At 51.6% G+C, this 17,183-nt stretch overlaps 6 protein-coding genes across 6 annotated transcripts; 2 read left to right on the forward strand and 4 right to left on the reverse strand.

The window, feature by feature from the left end:
* Window positions 1–398: 398 nt before the first annotated feature.
* Window positions 399–906, forward strand: COCSADRAFT_80471 (uncharacterized protein; the record flags this gene model as incomplete). Its single annotated transcript, XM_007698120.1, has 2 exons — window positions 399–510; window positions 665–906. 2 exons carry the CDS (start codon window positions 399–401, stop codon window positions 904–906), a joined length of 354 nt encoding a protein of 117 aa, XP_007696310.1.
* A 61-nt stretch (window positions 907–967) lies between these two features.
* Window positions 968–5,042, reverse strand: COCSADRAFT_350522 (uncharacterized protein). Its single transcript, XM_007698121.1, has 3 exons — window positions 4,734–5,042; window positions 4,458–4,677; window positions 968–3,968 (listed from the first exon to the last, which is right to left on the reverse strand). Exons 2-3 carry the CDS (start codon window positions 4,553–4,555, stop codon window positions 1,331–1,333), a joined length of 2,736 nt encoding a protein of 911 aa, XP_007696311.1. The 5' UTR covers window positions 4,556–4,677; window positions 4,734–5,042; the 3' UTR covers window positions 968–1,330.
* A 771-nt stretch (window positions 5,043–5,813) lies between these two features.
* Window positions 5,814–9,856, reverse strand: COCSADRAFT_33657 (uncharacterized protein). Its single transcript, XM_007697403.1, has one exon. The coding sequence runs from the start codon at window positions 9,623–9,625 to the stop codon at window positions 6,302–6,304; it is 3,324 nt and encodes a 1,107-aa protein (XP_007695593.1). The 5' UTR covers window positions 9,626–9,856; the 3' UTR covers window positions 5,814–6,301.
* Window positions 9,857–10,508: 652 nt separating this feature from the next.
* Window positions 10,509–12,723, forward strand: COCSADRAFT_79408 (uncharacterized protein; the record flags this gene model as incomplete). Its single annotated transcript, XM_007698122.1, has 3 exons — window positions 10,509–10,760; window positions 10,826–12,439; window positions 12,502–12,723. The coding sequence occupies 3 exons, from the start codon at window positions 10,509–10,511 to the stop codon at window positions 12,721–12,723; spliced, it is 2,088 nt and encodes a 695-aa protein (XP_007696312.1).
* Window positions 12,724–12,780: 57 nt separating this feature from the next.
* COCSADRAFT_109737 (uncharacterized protein) lies at window positions 12,781–14,240 on the reverse strand (the record flags this gene model as incomplete). Its single annotated transcript, XM_007698123.1, has 6 exons — window positions 12,781–13,319; window positions 13,444–13,680; window positions 13,780–13,808; window positions 13,894–13,956; window positions 14,027–14,092; window positions 14,168–14,240. 6 exons carry the CDS (start codon window positions 14,238–14,240, stop codon window positions 13,152–13,154), a joined length of 636 nt encoding a protein of 211 aa, XP_007696313.1. The 3' UTR covers window positions 12,781–13,151.
* A 199-nt stretch (window positions 14,241–14,439) lies between these two features.
* COCSADRAFT_33660 (uncharacterized protein) lies at window positions 14,440–17,120 on the reverse strand. Its single transcript, XM_007697404.1, has 3 exons — window positions 16,949–17,120; window positions 14,791–16,885; window positions 14,440–14,739 (listed from the first exon to the last, which is right to left on the reverse strand). The coding sequence occupies exons 1-3, from the start codon at window positions 17,024–17,026 to the stop codon at window positions 14,519–14,521; spliced, it is 2,394 nt and encodes a 797-aa protein (XP_007695594.1). The 5' UTR covers window positions 17,027–17,120; the 3' UTR covers window positions 14,440–14,518.
* Between the last annotated feature and the right edge of the window lie 63 nt (window positions 17,121–17,183).

Genomic DNA, 17,183 nt, shown 5'->3' on the forward strand with positions numbered 1-17,183 from the left:
AGTAGGCCGGCGTTGATCATCTGAGATGGGCAGGATAGTGACTAAGCGGGTGATGGGCGAGGGGATAAAATAATGATACGCGAGCGGGCCGGTGAATGGACAGAAGATGCTAGCAAGTGTCGTGGTGCTGCTGTGGTGCTGTCACATGCAGTTAGCCCATAGCGGTGGCAGCATGGCTTGGCAGTGGGGCTTAGACCGCCATGGGGCGCCCCTGTTGGCCGTGTTGGTGCCCAGGTGCACTCGCCACCCTTGGGCCGCTTAATAACCTCAACCACCCCAGGCTACCACCTCTCTCCTCTTCCCTCACACCCACTCCTCTACTCTGCTTCCACCCGCTTCTCCGCCACTTTCCAACGCTCGCCCTCTCCATACACCCGCAGATCGCGCCAGTCGATTTCATGACCACGGACATCCAGAATCTCAAGTCCTTCGATCCGTTCGCGGAGGTCGACGATGCTGGAGGCGAAGTAAAGTCTACGCAGCAGAACTACATCCATATCCGTATTCAGCGTACGTATTTCCCCCTTGTTCCCATGTCGTGGCATCTTCACACACAATGCTCGCACTCCTCACCGCGGTATCGGCCGTGGTCGCCAATCCGCTGACCGGAACCCCCTGGTCCGGCCCCAACAAATCACGCAAGGCTGACGTCAATGCACCACAGAACGCAATGGTCGTAAGACTCTAACTACGGTCCAAGGCCTACCCAAGAAGTTTGATCAGAAGAAGATTCTCAAAGTCATCAAGAAGAAGTTTGCTTGCAATGGCACCGTCGTCGCAGACAGTGAGATGGGAGAGGTGATCCAGTTGCAGGGTGATCAACGCAAAGATGTTATGGACTTCTTGACCGACAAGAAGGAAGGCCTCGGCCTTGATGGCAAGACCATCAAGGTTCACGGCTTCTAACCGCGTCGAATACGCTATGCCTACCGCCGCTCCTCACGCCGAGCGACCGCTTCGAGCCTGACGACAACGAGACTCGTACGGCGGAGGAGGAGCATGCCGGCACGTCGGACGCGTAGCACACACGATCCACGCTGCTGAGATGCGGTACGGCATAGCAAGTATCCCGCGGAAGACTTACGGTTTCCTCGTATCTCGATTTCTCTTGGAGTAACAGATGCGGGTATCGGAGGTTTTGCACGCTGATGTATCAGGTGCTGGCAGGATGATGGGAGGATAGTTCGTACAAGACAAACAAGACACCAGTCTTCTAGTCATGGTCAATTAAAGAGTGTTCTTCACTACATACAACATGTTCCACTTCGCGTGCCTACTAATATTGTATGAAGGGGTATCAAGAACAGTATTACCAAAGTGATGATGTTTCCTACTCCATATCCTCATCTTCCACTTCTCTCTCACCACCATTGTCCTTCTTTGGCGCCTTGGCCTCCTGCTTCCTATACAAACTCGCCAACTCCTCCGCTTCCGTCGCCTCCTCGATACTCTTATCTTCCCTCACCCGCAGGAACCGCGGAAACCTCGTACTCAGCCCACGCTCGTCACTCACCAGCCCAATCGCAGCCGTGTACGTAGGACTGAGCGTCAAATCCGCAAAAGCCACCTCCCACACCTCCTGTGGCTCAAACCACACAGCCGGCGTGCCCGCCCCACCATTGTACTCCACATAGTGTGGCTTACCGGGTAACACGGTAGTCGAGTCAGGATCTCCGGGATCGTACTTGGCGCGGTTGGCTTTGTAAAAGGCGTCTGTGAAGCCAGACATGCACTTTGTGACTGCCTCGAGTTGGCCTGTTTCTGCGTTGCGAATTGCGAGGAGGATTGGGGACCACCATGCTGCTTTTCTGCCAGACCCGTGGAATGCCGCGATGGGGATTAGGTCAAGTGTTTCCGAGGTGGTGCTGTAGTCTTTCTTTACCTTGAGCCATGAGTCGAGGCGTTTATCGGGCTCGTATGTTGATAGCAAGGCTTTGCGGCGACCCGAGACTTTGGGCTCGTCTGTTTCAGCCTCTGTGGATTTTCCTTTTGCTTTTGACTTGCTAGGTTTCTTTTTCTTCGGCGTAGGGGGCAGTGAGGGCGTCTTTTCGAGACCGGGTTCATCTATCTCGGCGAGGAGATCCGGGTTGGGGAGGTTGTCGAGGACTTTGACCATTATACCTTCGCATTTGGTGTCTATGGCGCCTTGGAAGAAGGTCTGGACGGCTTCTACGTCGGCGGATGTGGCATCGAGGCTTTTGACCCAGGTGAAGTGGTGGGGGATCTCGACGAACAGGCTTTGAAGTAGCGATCTTCGTTCTCTGAAGGATCGGTTAAGAAGTTCCTCGCCGTTGAGGTACATGAGATCGAACGCGAAGAGACAAACGTCGATTGTTACTGCTCCGATGACTACATCCTTTCTTGCGCGGTTGGCTAGTGTCTGGAACGGCTTGAGGTCACCACTCTCTCGATCAACGGCTACCACTTCACCTTCGAGGATAAAGCTCGACACGCCTTCGCTCCGAATCTTGGGTACTAGCGCCACCAAATCGGGATACTTGTCCGTCATGACTTCCAGGTGTCGCGAAAAGATTGTGACTTTGCCCTTTGCATCGCAATGGACTTGTGCTCGCTGTCCATCGTACTTGTATTCGCAAGCAAAATCTCGGCCTTGCAGCTTGGTGAGCATCTCGCCCATGTCGCGTGTGATGCTACCCAACATGGGCCGAAGAGGAATATGAAGGGCTAGCCCGCAACGCACGAGCAGCTCATCGCAGACACCAATCTCAAGAAGCACAGGTATGAGGTCGTTGTAGTTTGGTCTCCGGGCAAAGCATGCTTTGACGATTTCCTCGTTCCTGCTGTAAATTTCAACCAGCTCCTCTTTCTTCATTTTCGCCGTATCTTTTCGGTTGCGTGTCTCGAACTCAGCGCCCGGAGGCTTCGATAACATGAATGCTCGCGACAATGCAATTAGCATCGTGGTCTTGACAGCCCCTATGCGCAAATGCTGTACCAAGGTTCGTACGACATAGCGACTTTCTTCCGCACCTCTCGCATCTTGGACCAATCTCTCGACAATTCTCTGTTTGTTTTCAACACTGCCATTTCCCTTGCTATTTGCAATCTTAATCAAAGAGTCGAAAACGCTCTTGATGGTCAACGGTTTTGGTTTGCGAAGGGTAAATGACTGCTTCTTCTTTGCTTCAAATGCCACATCGCCAGCGTCTCCGTGCTTGCTGCTCAAGGCCTTCAAGCTTGCATTGTCCAATCCACACACCTTCTTCAACGCCTTGGAGATTGCAGACCCTCCAAGTCCTAGCTCAAGATTAATGTATGGCGGCGATATCGCGTTCGTTGAAAGCCAGACAGCCGGGAGTAGGCTGCTTGAGTCGCTCTCGATGATTGTCCGTAACAGGTTGACAAGAGTATCTACAATCTTAATGCGGCTCGTGGTGCTATTGATCAGAATGAAGCATCTTGTCAGAAGAGCATAGGTTGCATGTCCTCCATCTGTTACCCAATGCTTTTCTAAGTCGGGTATATATTCCGCAGGATCAAATTCAAGCGGGCTTAGGTCGAAGGGTATGTTTGCGGTTATTGTATCTTCTTCAGATGCAGTTGATTGTAGCGTGAGAGTGTTTTTCTTCGGCGCAGGTGCGAGCTCGGGTATTTCCTTCAAAGCAACATCAAAAGCTGGTGATTCGGATTTCTTTGGGTTGTCTGAGCCTTCATTCGCCGCCGTATTCGTAGTAGACTTCTCCGGCTCTTCATACAACTCATTTGAGCTTACAGGCGCCACATTCTGACCCCTCTCGCGATCTTCCTTATCCCATTTTTCCTGGAGTTTGCGGGCAAGTTCTTCATCCGTCAATCCCGAGTAGTCTTGCTCTGCAGGCGCTCCATTAGACGTGGGATTCGTAGGCGCGTCCTTGGGTGTCGCTTTTGCCGCTTGCTTTGCGAAGAAGTAGTCTAAGCTACGAACGGGCTTTCCTGATCCATCATTCTTCTTTCTGCGCTTCGACGGGCTATTCATAGTGTGAGTATATTCCTGCGCAATGTGTTGGCAAATAAATAATATTGTCCTGTGCCAGACGAGTATAGTACGTCATGGCGCGGACGCTAGTATGACCAAGCCAATCTCGACAGCACGTGCGCACGCGTTACTGCGGCTATCATTGTTTGAGTCTCCTTGACAACGATGTTACAACTAATACATGACACGATACATCTGGACGACTTAAAGAGTTTCAGAACTTCGATTCCATGACGCTGATATACCACGTATTCCTGGCTCATCCTCCTGAAAATAGATGTAGACGTTGAAACCTCAAAGAATCCCCTTTGCCTTGCCGCATATGCCCTCACTCCAAACTTGAACCATGACATGACCATATCTGCAAACCTTTCACTGAGTACTCTCTCTCTATCTCTTTTTGGTTTCCTCCTACGACTCCTCGTCATAGTTCAAGATGTCCGCCGAGTGAGGCATCTGCTCCGTAGCCCTGCGCTCATACCCACTACGCTCGTACCCATTCGCACCACCATTCCTGGGATGACGGTTGAACCTCCCAGATGAACCAAAAGCATCGCTCCAATATCTCACGAGACCCATGGTGTCGTCGTCCGGACCGTTTGTCCGCTTGTCATAGGCCGTGCCCCAGAGTTGAAACTCTCCGGTGTCCTTGTCGGTGTAGCCTTGTTGGCCTTCTAGCTGGGATCCGACGCCGTACTTGACTGTGACATGCTATTATTCATCTGAAGGATCAACAAGTGAGAAAGGGACGCCTTACGAAAGAGCTTTGCAGTATCCTTTTGAAGGTCACTGACCAGGTTGCGTACGGCGTTGACGGGGCAGGTGCTCGTGGATGTGCGTAAGAGCTTGGTCTGATTTTCTTGGTTGCAAGTGAGGACTGCGCCGAACGATTTCGTGTTCTCGTCCTCGCCGACAACAATGTCTTTTTCCTACATGTGAGCTTGGGGGATTTGCAAGGAGAATGTGGGCTTATGGTACCATAGAATTTGCCGCGCTCACTGCCATAGAGAAGGCGACAGTTCCCCAGACTGATTTCCTTTAGGTTATTGACCTTCTCGACCTGGAACCATCAGTATAAGAGATGCAGTGCTGAGGTAGGCTTACCAGGATGGAGCTATCCAGCCATGAAGTGCTGGATAGGTCGACGCTTGCCGCTTGCATAGCAAGCTCGCTGGGCTCCATTTTGTCGTTGGTCTGGCACACGGGAACTGACATGTTTCTTTTAGAGTTTGGTGGTGCTGAACATGTGGACCATGTATCTTATATATGCGTAGGGGAGGGCTAAGACAAGAAGTGACTACAGTGGCTTGGCGACGGAGTGAAGGTGAATTACCGTCACCTCGCCATCTCACACCTATTCATGTACTCAGGTAAAAGTAAAACTCAAAGTCACCTCCGCATCGCTCACTTTACTTACTCTAGAAACAAATAAGATCACAGGTCGCCCCAAATTCTAACATCTCACCAACAAATCTTTCACTTATCTTCACCTTTACAGTCACGCTATGTCATTGTCTCTCCAAAGGGAAAGGATACAGAAATGCAGCAGATGGTGAAAGACAAAGAACAATGGCAGTCTAGATGATATAGGGAGCTAGGAATCGATCTTCAGAACTCTATATCTGAGTCAAGGATTTTTTTCTTATTGTGACGCCGGTGTCGACGTGGATTGTATATGCAAGGGTATGAAATGTCATCCCCTTCTCTCTCTTTTTTCCATTGACTAGGCGATGAAAAATCCCAAATAGAAGAACAATATCGAACTCTGGTGACTGCTAGTAGATACACAGCTTGAAATTTGACACAATACATGCAAATATTTCTATCAAATTCTCGCGTTGACATGTTGGCAAACTCTCATATTCATTGTATTTGTGTTGCACTATTGATATCTTCTTCTTTCACACACTACCATTCCCACCGTACGCAATCATGACCGCCCGGTGATGCCCAGATCACACCCACTAAACCCAAGTCAAAAAAAAGCTACCAGAATCCAGTCTATCGACCACACGCGTTCGTACGTAGAAAAACACCCTAAACACCATATGCGCAAGGGACGGGGGGAATCGCTGAAGATAGGAGGTAAAAAAGCATCAAAGACCAAAAATACAGGGGATGAAAAGATTACATCAGGTTATCTCCATTGCATCGCTATCCCAATGCAGGACCGAAACACCAAAGACGGAATAAAAGTGCGTAGGATAAAGGTTTTCCTTGACAGCCAAGGAAAGATAGTACATTGAACGGAGGAAAAAAGAAGCGTCAAATAAAGTAGCGATGAAAGAAAGGACTAGGGTCGAGTTGGGAATCGAATATGTATTCCTAATCGATTTCAATGACGTTGTTTTGCGTCTGGCCTGGGCGACCTCCACGACCTTGTTGGTGCTGCATGTGCTGCCGTGCGTTCTGCATATGTTGTGGTTGTCTACCGTTTGGTTGCTGAACCCGTTGGTTGGATTGTTGCATCCGCATCTGCTGCTGCCCTTGTTGTTGTTGACGAGCCTGATGTTGCTGTTGCTGCTGCTGTTGCATTCTTGCCTGCTGTTGTTGATGTTGGTGCTGTTGCTGCTGCTGCTGCTGCTGCTGTTGCTGATTCCCTTGCTGCACTCCATTGGTTTTGGACATTCCTTGGCCAGGGTTCTGAGCGTGCTGTGCAGGCCTTTCGAGCGGTGGAGGTGCGACATATCCACCCTCCATCTTGCAGCTCAACACACATTCGTTTAGTTTGCGCAGCGCATCGGGAATCGCATCCAACTCCGCAATCATACCGTTCCGCGTCCCAAACCACCCTGGTCCTTTACTACTGAACAATTCCTTCAACTTTTCTTGGAGGTTATCAAGTCGCCTATGGCCCTGACCACGTTCGGGCGTAGGAAGAACATTGGGATCTTTGGGACGTAAATTGTCTTCGACAAACCAGAATACCTGGTCATCCTTGGGTTGAAGGCGCACATCAAAGGTGCAGACGGGGTTCTCATAAGTAATGCGATATTTGAGAATGGAGTGGACGTGTATCGCGGGATTTCGACAATTGCCAGGCGACCGTTGCTCGATTTCGCGGATGACTTTGAACAAGGGGCGCGTAAGGACGAGAGTCGTGCAGAAACGATCCAACCCGTTGGCGTCGTTGGGATCTAGGGACATGAAAGAAGGCAAGCGGTCGTTGGCAATATGAGTGAGCAGATTGAGGATGCGATGATGGGGGTTCTTGGATGACAGTTCGATTGTGACTTCCTTCTCTGAACTGAAATTGACCGTGGCAGTGTATGGCGAGGGCCCATAAAGGAATTGGACACGTTGTAGCGAGGATGATGCAAGGCGCATTCTGCGTTTCTGGAGGGTAGTCGCGAAGCTACGAAGACGGTTGACATCCCGTAATCGTGCACGCAGCTCCCCAAGTATGTCCTGTCCGAAGGGTGTAGAAAGAAGAATCCTAAAGTTACCATCGTCAGAGAACTTGAATGCCTTTTGTGGTGAGGCGGCCATGAGTTTGTGCATATCTGCAGCAACTGACTTGACCATCTTTCCAGACGCCACGTGCCACACATTCTGCCCACCAACTCGTAGACCTTCGCATGTGATCTTGATATCTGCTTCAAGCCATTTGTCGTCCCTTGTACTAGAAGTGAGAAGGTCTGGAGTCTGCACGCGCAGGACCCATCGGCGAGCGATGCGTAGTCCTTGTGCGGAAGCAGGTGTCTGCCCCAACTCTTCCTCCAAAGCATACATCCTCTTCTCCTTCTCCAGCTGGCGTGCAGTGACACGGAAGGACAATAATTGTATGGCTACTCTTTCCAGACTTGCTAGGGTGCTTCGATTGATTGGCAAGGGACTCTTGTCCGGCCTATTCATCCTGATTTGCTCTGCATGCTCGATGCGGTTACCAGTGGAGCCGATTTCGAGGATCCACCATGACTCTCCTGAAGAGTCGATGATGGGTGCAAAAGCCCAGTTTGGCGACCATCCACGAGGCCAATAGAGAACTGACGAGATGACGTCTAGCTTGACGGCAGACCTAACCATTTGCGGAGTTAACGACTGCCTTGCAACTGTTTGCCATCCAAGCTGTTGGGCATTCCTTTGAATCAAACCAAGCAGGGTGCCTGCCAGTACTTGTGTCATCACATGGGCCATCTGTGCTGGCTCCCTACCCAGGTTGAAGGCATTCTCGGCCCGTGCTGATAATGCACTTGCCGGCCGTACAATGTGGTTGCCAGTGACTGGCTCCAAAGACAAGGTGATGGAGGCTGATTTTGTCCCCAGGGTTGCGTTAAGCCTGCAATCTGCTGGTTCGGCCTCGGACAGGTCTGTCTCTGCAACCACTCCAGACTTCATGCTCTCCTTTGTGGATCGCAGTATGTCGCTAGTGTGACGTGCAATAACCAGCTTGATGACTTTTTCCATGGAAAGATTTGTCCAATCAAAGGCAAAGTTTGCGTTCTTGACTTCTTTTCCTTGGCGGAACCATCGGGTGGTCAGAGAGGGTGTCGGCGGGCCTCTCCACGAGGATTTGGCGTTGTTTAGCCTATTGTTGGAAACGCCGATTTCGATCCAATTCTTCTTGCCGGGCTTGTTAGTCCAGTATTGCACAACAAGTAGACGGTGCACGGGTTCGACCTTGAGGGAACCTGCCCACCCGGCACGAACAAGTGCAGCGGCCTGTGAGCGCAGAACCGAGATTTTGTGCGTTAGAATAAAGTTGTTCAAAAAGTCAAAGAGGCCAGGGAGACCCTTGTCCTTGAGCACAAAATCGGCCTGTTGTTTGAGCTGCATGAAGAAACGGCTTCCGACGGTCACGGTGGGCGCTGGGGTGAAGAGCAATCGCAAATCGATAAGAAACCATTGTTCTGAAGCATCTTCAACAAACGACATGACATCGAATTCTAATTGGCCCTTGATAATAAAGGTAACTCGGCCAGAGTGGATGCGCCAGTTGCGGAGGTGTCGCGGCAAGTTTTCATGGACGTTGAGGCGGATGGAGAGGGAAGTGTTCATATATCTCAGCAGTTTTAGGGCTTCGTCCGAGGAGATTGGTTTGGGAGGGATGTAGTCGAGGCTTGGCATCCAGGAAGCCTTGCCGGTGGACAGCACTTGAAGGGCAGTCGCAATGTCTGGGTTGTTCTCCCTGGCAATGTTGGAGAGCATCTTGATCCGCTCGAGCTGGTCATCGGCGGCATCCATGTTGCGGGCGTGCGCACCGGCCCACGAGAAGATGTCGATGAGCTTTGAGATGTCCGAGGCGGCCTTCTTGCCCCATTCGGTAAGGACCAGCAGCTTGATAAATTTGGAGCGCTGTTCCTGCGCGAATTGGAGGAGCATGAGTTTTTTCCTCTTGTTGGATTCAGCGTTTCCCTGCATATTGGCAGCGCCAATACCGTTTGGAAGGGCGCCGTTGGCCATGGGCGCGACGGGTAGGGCGGCCATTTTCTGCAGGATGGAGGTCAAGTCATTATAGGATTCCTGGGATACGCGCAGCAGCAGGGTCGAGAGGGCGTTGTACTGCTCGGGGCCAATGTGGGCGATTTCGGGCGGCAGCTGGGAGTACTTGTCGAGCGCGGTGGATGCAGCGGACGCGCCATTGGGGGCAGCGGTGTTGGAGTCGCCATGGCGAGAGGCCGTGGCAGCGTCGGACGCGGTGTGGTTCATGATGAGAATGCCTGGCATGCTACGCCGCCAGAGCAGCAGCCCCCGGGCGCCTTGGCCGCACCCGCTGTGCGCGCGCCTGGTGGCTGTCTAGGCAAGACGGCTGCGCTGCTTGGGGAGGGCGAGAAGGCGATGGTGATGCGGGCGTGCAGGCCAAAGGCGAGGCGAGGCGAGGCAAGGCCAGAGTTGGATGCGACGCGCAGGACCTGGTGACTGGGGACGCGGCGGGCGGACGGGGCGCGGCGGGTGAAGACAAAGGAGCGTAGGGTTTGGGCGCGGAAGGGCGACTATGGCATTGTCGGCCGGGGCGGTTAGAGAGGGTGCTGGCGTGGATGGGTGGGGATGCAAAGAGGGTGAGGTTGACGGCGAGACATCACATCAGCCCTGGCCTGGCCGGGGGGCCGTCTTGGCGTGCATCGCAGAGCGAGTCAGGCCAGACAGGCACTGGAGGCAGTGTGTATTTGTTTACCTACGTATGTGTCTGTGTAATAGTAGTATGTGGATGAGCATACACGTGTGTGTACCTGTAAAATGCTTACATACTTGGATACACATACATATGTGAACACACCTGCAAATGCACGTCCATACACAGCCCATGGCCAGCGCAGCCATCGTCACACGTCCAGGTCGGTCGTCGCCCGCCCAGCAGCGACCATGGGATCGCCCGCTGTCGACCCAACAAGCCCACCCCCAGCTGGCTGGCACATCCACACATGCCTTGATACACACACACACCCTCCTCCTACAGATCCAGCTAGCCTCTTCCTGGCCATTGGGCGGCTGTCGTCTGCTGCGCATTTATCCGCCGCCTCTCCCTTCCCTTCGCAATGTCTCTGTCGCGGTGACGCTCCTCCGCCAATTAGTGTAAGCCCTGCTTGCTTCCATGGCACCGCGCGCGCCCGAGCTTCCGCCCTACCAGCGACCAGCCATCGCCCGAAATGCCTCGTCCCAGTCAAAGGCCTCGGTCCTCTCCATCTCCCAGTCCAACGAGGCAGACGATGAGCAGAGCCTGTCTGACCATCACCACTTTGACATGGAGGCTGCCCCAGACCGCCCCCACTACCATGGCGAGGACACGCGCCTGACCAGCGACAAGGAGCTCCGCGGCTTCTACATGTACGGATGGGCCGCTGAGGTACTTACTACATCCTGCCTCCATCTCCACCATCGCCCTCCCCACTTCCCACTAACCCTGCCCAGGTCTTTGTCGTTTGTGGAATTGGCTCCTTCATACCCGTCACCCTCGAGCAACTTGCCCGCGAAAATGGCGTCCTGCTTGCCGACCACTCCACGCCATGCAAGGCCACCATACCCGCCGTATCACCCATCAGTGCCTTGTCCGCCTCTCCCATTGGCGCCTTGTTCAAACCAGGCCCTGAAAAGGGACAATGCATAGTCTACATACTCGGCGTTGAAATCAACACGGCCAGTTTTGCCATGTACACGTTCAGCATATCCGTCCTCATACAGGCTCTGTTGATCATTAGTATGAGCGGTGCCGCCGACCACGGCAGATTCAGAAAGACGTTCCTCCTCTATTTCGCCTTCATCGGCAGCATAGCCACTATGCTGTTTCTACCTGTGGTCCCGAGCATCTATATCCTGGGCGCATTCCTCGCCATAGTCGCAAACACATGCTTCGGCGCAAGCTTCGTCCTGCTCAACAGCTTCCTACCCCTGCTCGTGCGCTTCCATCCTACCGTCAAGTATGCAGACACCAGCGCCGCAACCTCCTTCATCGACAGAGACGAGGATGAGGACGTGGCTGACGACGAAGTCACGACCGAAGAAGATGATGAAAGAGGCGGAGAAACACCCACCCAAGAAAACATAGTCCGAGACGCACGTTATGCCAACCGCCTTGCAGAGCGCGAAGGTCTCCTTGAAGAAGTTGCAGATGCCACCACCGCGCTGCTCCCCCATACTCCGCCAAGCGTCGACCTGACCATCCCAAGGGCAAAGACCACCAACGCTTCCTCGGTCGAACTTTCCCTCGCTACCAAAATTTCATCCTACGGCATTGCAATTGGATACATTGCCGCCCTGCTTGTCCAAACTGTAGGCATCCTCGTAGTCATTGCTTTCAAGTCTTCAAACTTTGGACTTCGCCTGGTTCTTTTCATCATCGGCGCATGGTGGTTCCTCTTCACGATCCCCACCGCCCGTTGGCTTCGACCTCGCCCCGGCCCACCCTTGCACATTGGGGAGCAGACGTCTAATTTCCGCATCGCTCTCGCATACTTTAGCTACTCGTGGAAGTCGCTCGGCCGCACCGTAACCCATGCCCGCCATCTCAAGGACGTCCTGCTTTTCCTTGCAGCCTGGTTCCTGCTGTCAGACAGCATAGCCACAGTCTCGGGCACAGCAGTTCTCTTTGCAAAGACGACACTTGGAATGCCATATGCCATGTTGGCCCTCATCAACGTCATTGCAACCGTCTTTGGCGTTTTAGGCGCCTTTCTCTGGTCACGCCTATCGTCATTTTTCCACTTGTCGCCCACGCAAACAATTCTGCTCTGCATCCTGCTCTTCGAAACCATTCCCATTTACGGACTCCTTGGCTATATCCCGGCAGTCCAGCGATTGGGATTCCTAGGTCTACAGCAGCAATGGGAGATGTATCCTCTGGGTGCCGTTTACGGTTTTGTGCTCGGCGGTCTCAGCAGTTACTGCCGTGCTCTGTTTGGTGAACTCATTCCTCCGGGCTACGAAGCGGCGTTTTATGCCTTGTACGCTATAACCGACAAAGGTAGCAGTGTTTTCGGTCCCGCCATAGTAGGCGCAATTACAGATGCTTATGGAGAGATCAGACCGGTATGTTTTCCTCCTCATTTCTGATCACAAATTTTAGTAAACTAATTACCCTCTTAAAACAGGCCTTTTGGTTCCTAGCCATTCTTGTCGGTCTCCCCTTTCCCATTATGCTCCTTGTCAATGTAGACCGCGGCCGCACAGAGGGCGCGGCTCTAGCAAAAACACTGGCCCAACTCGCCCGTGTCAGCGATGCCCTCGACGACCTTGACGCCCAAGATACCCTGTCCGAGGAGATTCGAAATGATCTTCACGGTTCCTTTTCCTATCAACGAGGCGGCAGATGAGATCTTTGATCCCATCTGCTACCTCCTCGTCCTTCTTTTTTGTCATTTTTTTTTTCATAAAAACTTTGCATACCAGATACGTCTCTGTTGAATCCACTTTTGATGCTTTGTTGCTTGGCATATTGATTCCCGTCATGGCATGTGGGTGGGTGTTTGCATTGCACAAGGGCGTTTTCTTCTTTCTTTCACTACGTCTGTTGTTCTCTCATCAACTGAAGAAATCTAACGACAGATTCTGGATACCTGATTGTACATAATGCATACTACGACCATGGGACAATGACCATTAAATTAAACATGAATAGTTGGTATCTTGATTGCATCTGCTCTTGTTTCTTCTTTGAATCCCTCTCATTTTAACTTCTCTCGACCATTTATGCATAGCATGGTTGCTACATTTCGTCTCTACTCACTACACATGGATCTCACTACCCATCCAAATCAAACATCTCCCTATGCTCCTCCCTTGCCTCGTCATCCGGCAAGTTGTCCGCAATAATCTTCCACATTTCACGCGCAATCTTTTCTCGATTCTTAGCCGTCCTCACACTCTTCTTCCACGATTGCTCAATAGCTTGACGTTCCGCTGGTGTCACCTGTATGTTTCCATGTCTCGTTAGCAATTTTGATTCCTTGTTCTCCTTCCTTGACACCGGAAAAACCCCAGTCAAGTCCATGACTAGTATGATGACGAAAAAAAGAAGACGAAAACAAACTCACCATCCTCGCCTTCCCCTTCCTCAACCCATCCAGCCTCTCTTCAATCTCCACCTTTTCCCTCTCCAACAAATCCACGCTTGCAATCAGATCCGCCGTGCTCAGCGTCGAAGTCACTGACGCAAGCGTGCACCGCAGAGTCTTGGCCGTGGCATTTAGAGCGGCGGTTTGCGTGCGCAAATTGTCTATTTCAGCGTCAAGGGCTGCGAGTTGTTCCGGTGTACATGTGTCTGCTGCGTCCTGCATAAAGGTCAAACTTCTTAGCTCTCAGGAAAAGAAAAAGGGGGGAGGGGGGGGGGGCGGTGAGGAAAGGAAAGGAAAGGAATATCTCCAACTGACCTGTAAAGCATGATATACAATATGTTTTCCTAGTTCACACAAAACCATTGATCAGTCGCTCCATTGCATCACCTTGATAAAACCAAGAATGTAAAACAACAACACTCTACATACCTGCAGTCCTTCCCTCAATCAACTTTTGCTCGTATAAATCTTTGAGAATCTTGGCTGCGGCAGCTATTTCATACTTCAGCTTGACTTGCATAAAAAGGCGCATCACAGCATATTTGTGTCTCACGAAACGCACCTTTGGTCACTTTGTTGTGCAAGTTGGCTGAGATGTCGATGGCAGAGTATGGACGGTTCTGCTTGCCTATATAAATGGTGTTAATGTGAAAATCAACAAGCGTAGTATGCATGTGTGTGTCTCAGAGGAAGAGGTCCTCACGCAAGTAGAGTAGCACCATGTCTGCTGCCTCGTTGGCTGAGGCCTTTTCTTCGGTCTTCTTACGCGGCGCCATGTTGTAATTTTCAGGCGTATGGAATGAGAGAGTGAATAGTTCAGGTTGAAAGGCTAAAATGTTGGATTTCTCACTGTGAGATGGCGCCAAGTCCCGAGCATGTCATAGCAGGAAGGAGTCACCCCAGACCGAGGCAGGAGCGAGTGTTTGGTGATTATCGTCCCCCTTTTGAATCTTCAAAAACTTGCAAACGAAGCATTTGCTGTGATATTTGCCCGTATCCTTTACAATAGACTCAGTAATATACAGATAATCACCACATCCAGGTGATTGATCCCTTAACCTCCGCGTTCACCATACTGTGCAGCCCAATCTTCGAATTCCTTCAGTCCCTGTTTACTTACAGACGGTCGGATGGTCTGAAGACTAGCCTTGAAGTCTTCGCATTGTATCGGCCGTATTTGATCCATGGTCATGGAAAGTAATTTTTCCCCTAGTGAGCGTAAAGGACCCATGGCAGCGTCTTTGGCAAGTGCTGTAATATCAGACCCAGAGAAGCCTGGTGTGATATTAGCCATATACCTACAAAATATTGATCACACACACTCACCTTCAGTAAGCTCTACCAAACGATCGAGGTCCTCGTCACTAAGCTCATGTTTCTGATGACTCAACAGCGTCTTGATCTGCTGCTTCCTGACCCAATCCTCCGGCAGTGGAATGTATTGTCGCCTTACGAATCTTCGTCTTGCTGCTTCGTCAATAGCCCATGGGAGATTTGTTGCAGCCAGCACAAGCACTCTACTAGCATCGCCTTTCTCTTTCTCCCGTTCAGTCACTGCACTTCCAGCAGCTGCCTTTTGTAGATCAGACCACTGAATGAGAAATTCAGTCTTGATGCGACGTGATGCTTCGTGTTCCCCAGAGCTGGAACGTGACGAAAGAAGTGAATCGATTTCGTCAACGAAAATGATTGATGGTGCAAGCATCTTAGCCAGCTGGAACAGCGCACGAACAAGTTTCTCTGATTCGCCTAGAAATTTGGATGTCAGACTGCTTGCAGAAATGGCGAAAAACGTCGACTTTGACTCGGTTGCCACGGCTCTTGCTAACATTGTCTTTCCGGTTCCCGGAGGTCCAAAGAGAAGCATGCCGCGTGCTGGCTCTCGCAAACCCATGAACAAATCCGGTCTCAAAAACGGGTAAACCACTGTTTCCTTTAAAGCTGATTTTGCCACCTCCAATCCCGATACATCGTCCCAGTGTACTTCGTCTCCCTGTATCACAATCTCGTTCAGGATTTGCTGCGCGGCTTGCTTGTCGACACCTCGCGGAAGATTCTTCATGATTTCTTCTGTTCGTCGTTTCCATTCATCCGTCTCTTCTAGTTCTTCATCGCCCTCGGCACTGTCCGTGCTCGGGGTATCAGATAGCTCTGCGCGGATCGAGTTTCCTCTAGCTCGGACCTTTTGTACTTGAGACCGTCTTTGTTTTGCAATGTTCCCGTCAGCCTCAACTTCCATAGATTCAGGCGGATCGTCTTGCTCGGAATCAGTTCGTGTGCGCGCGGTATTATTCGTAAGTTTCGGTACTAGTCGTCGTGTGGTTGGATCCCACATGACACTCCCCTTTCCACCTCCTCTCTCAACACCACAGTCGCCATATGAGTGTGCCGCTGCCGATGCAGCAAGATTTCGCGGATCAGGCATAGTTTTGGGATATTCGTTTCGGTACGAAGGCAATGGTGTGCTTCCCAATGGTGTGCCCACCAATCGCCCCGAATCTACTGATTTTCGGGGAAGTGGCGGTGCTGCTCGCTCAGAAGCTCGAGTTCTGGTAGGCTGAAGCTCGCTATCATTGATAGGGGCTGGACCTGCATGAACAGTGGATACCGAGCGTTGGTCAGCTCTGGAAGAAAGCGGTGCTTGTACATATGGCAGTTGCGACTGAATACTTGAGGATACGCTTGGCCTCTCAGCAGCTGACTTATCTATTGATGAGCGTACTGAAGCAATCGTTGAAGAAGTTGACGGGTTTGAGGGGCCCAGAACAGGGCGGCTCGAAGCTGATGCGGTTCTGACAGTCCACGCTTGAGTAGCTGCTTTTGAAGCATCAGGGCGGCTCCTCAACGAGTTGGGCATCTTTCCAGATGATGACTTGCCCTTTCTTTCAGGTCTCAGTGTCCGTAACAATCTACCGCTCTTCTCTGGGGATGGTGTACGCGCTTTGTTCTCGTCTACAGGCCCTGGAGATAAATTTGATGCGCTCCGAGTCTGTGATAGGCTGTTTTCTCGTGTTGACCCATTGCCGGAGCTTTTGCGAGGCACCATTGCGGGGCGCAAAGGTAGCGGTGGTCGTGAGAGATCGGCGTAATCCAACGGCGGTATAGAACCACCCCCAAGCCAAGAAGAAGACGGGTTCACTCCATTTGGTGATTGAGACGCTCCATGAGATAGTGCCACTGGTGTGTTCGTGTCAGACGACACTGAGGTCAAGCTTTCCCTCGAATCCTCCCGGCTCCTTTTCAAGGTTTCCAGAAGATCTACGCGCTCCTTGCACTGTAGTTCCAGCTGACGTAGCGATTCGATGAGCGCTCTCTCTGTTTCGGTTGCGGGGCGGTACGTCGAGGGGTTGCGACGAGAATTATGGTAATTGATATGGTCGAGGGCTGTCTTCCAAGATCGCAATGCTTCTGGCTCGTTGTTCTGTGAGGACTTTAGTTAGTGTTCTTTATCGTACGCGACATTGTTGGGTTGACAGGCGCTGACCTGGCTCTCAAAGTACACTGCGGTCGAACAGGCCAAGAAAGCCTCATCGTAGGCTTTCTGGGTGGTGTTGGCGCGCATAACGAATGAAGTAGATGTTGCGCGCCCACTTTGAGCTGGTGTAGGATGCGGAGACAGGAATAAGTGTCTATCACCAAGGCCTGGGCTGGTATTGGCAGGGTCGTCTGTTGCATGCGCCAGCCTTAGCTTCGCGCTGGGGCGTGACGTAGTTGGTTGC

The sequence above is a fragment of the Bipolaris sorokiniana genome, assembly GCF_000338995.1.
Source record: "Bipolaris sorokiniana ND90Pr unplaced genomic scaffold COCSAscaffold_2, whole genome shotgun sequence".
In the NCBI taxonomy this organism is placed as follows: domain Eukaryota; kingdom Fungi; phylum Ascomycota; class Dothideomycetes; order Pleosporales; family Pleosporaceae; genus Bipolaris; species Bipolaris sorokiniana.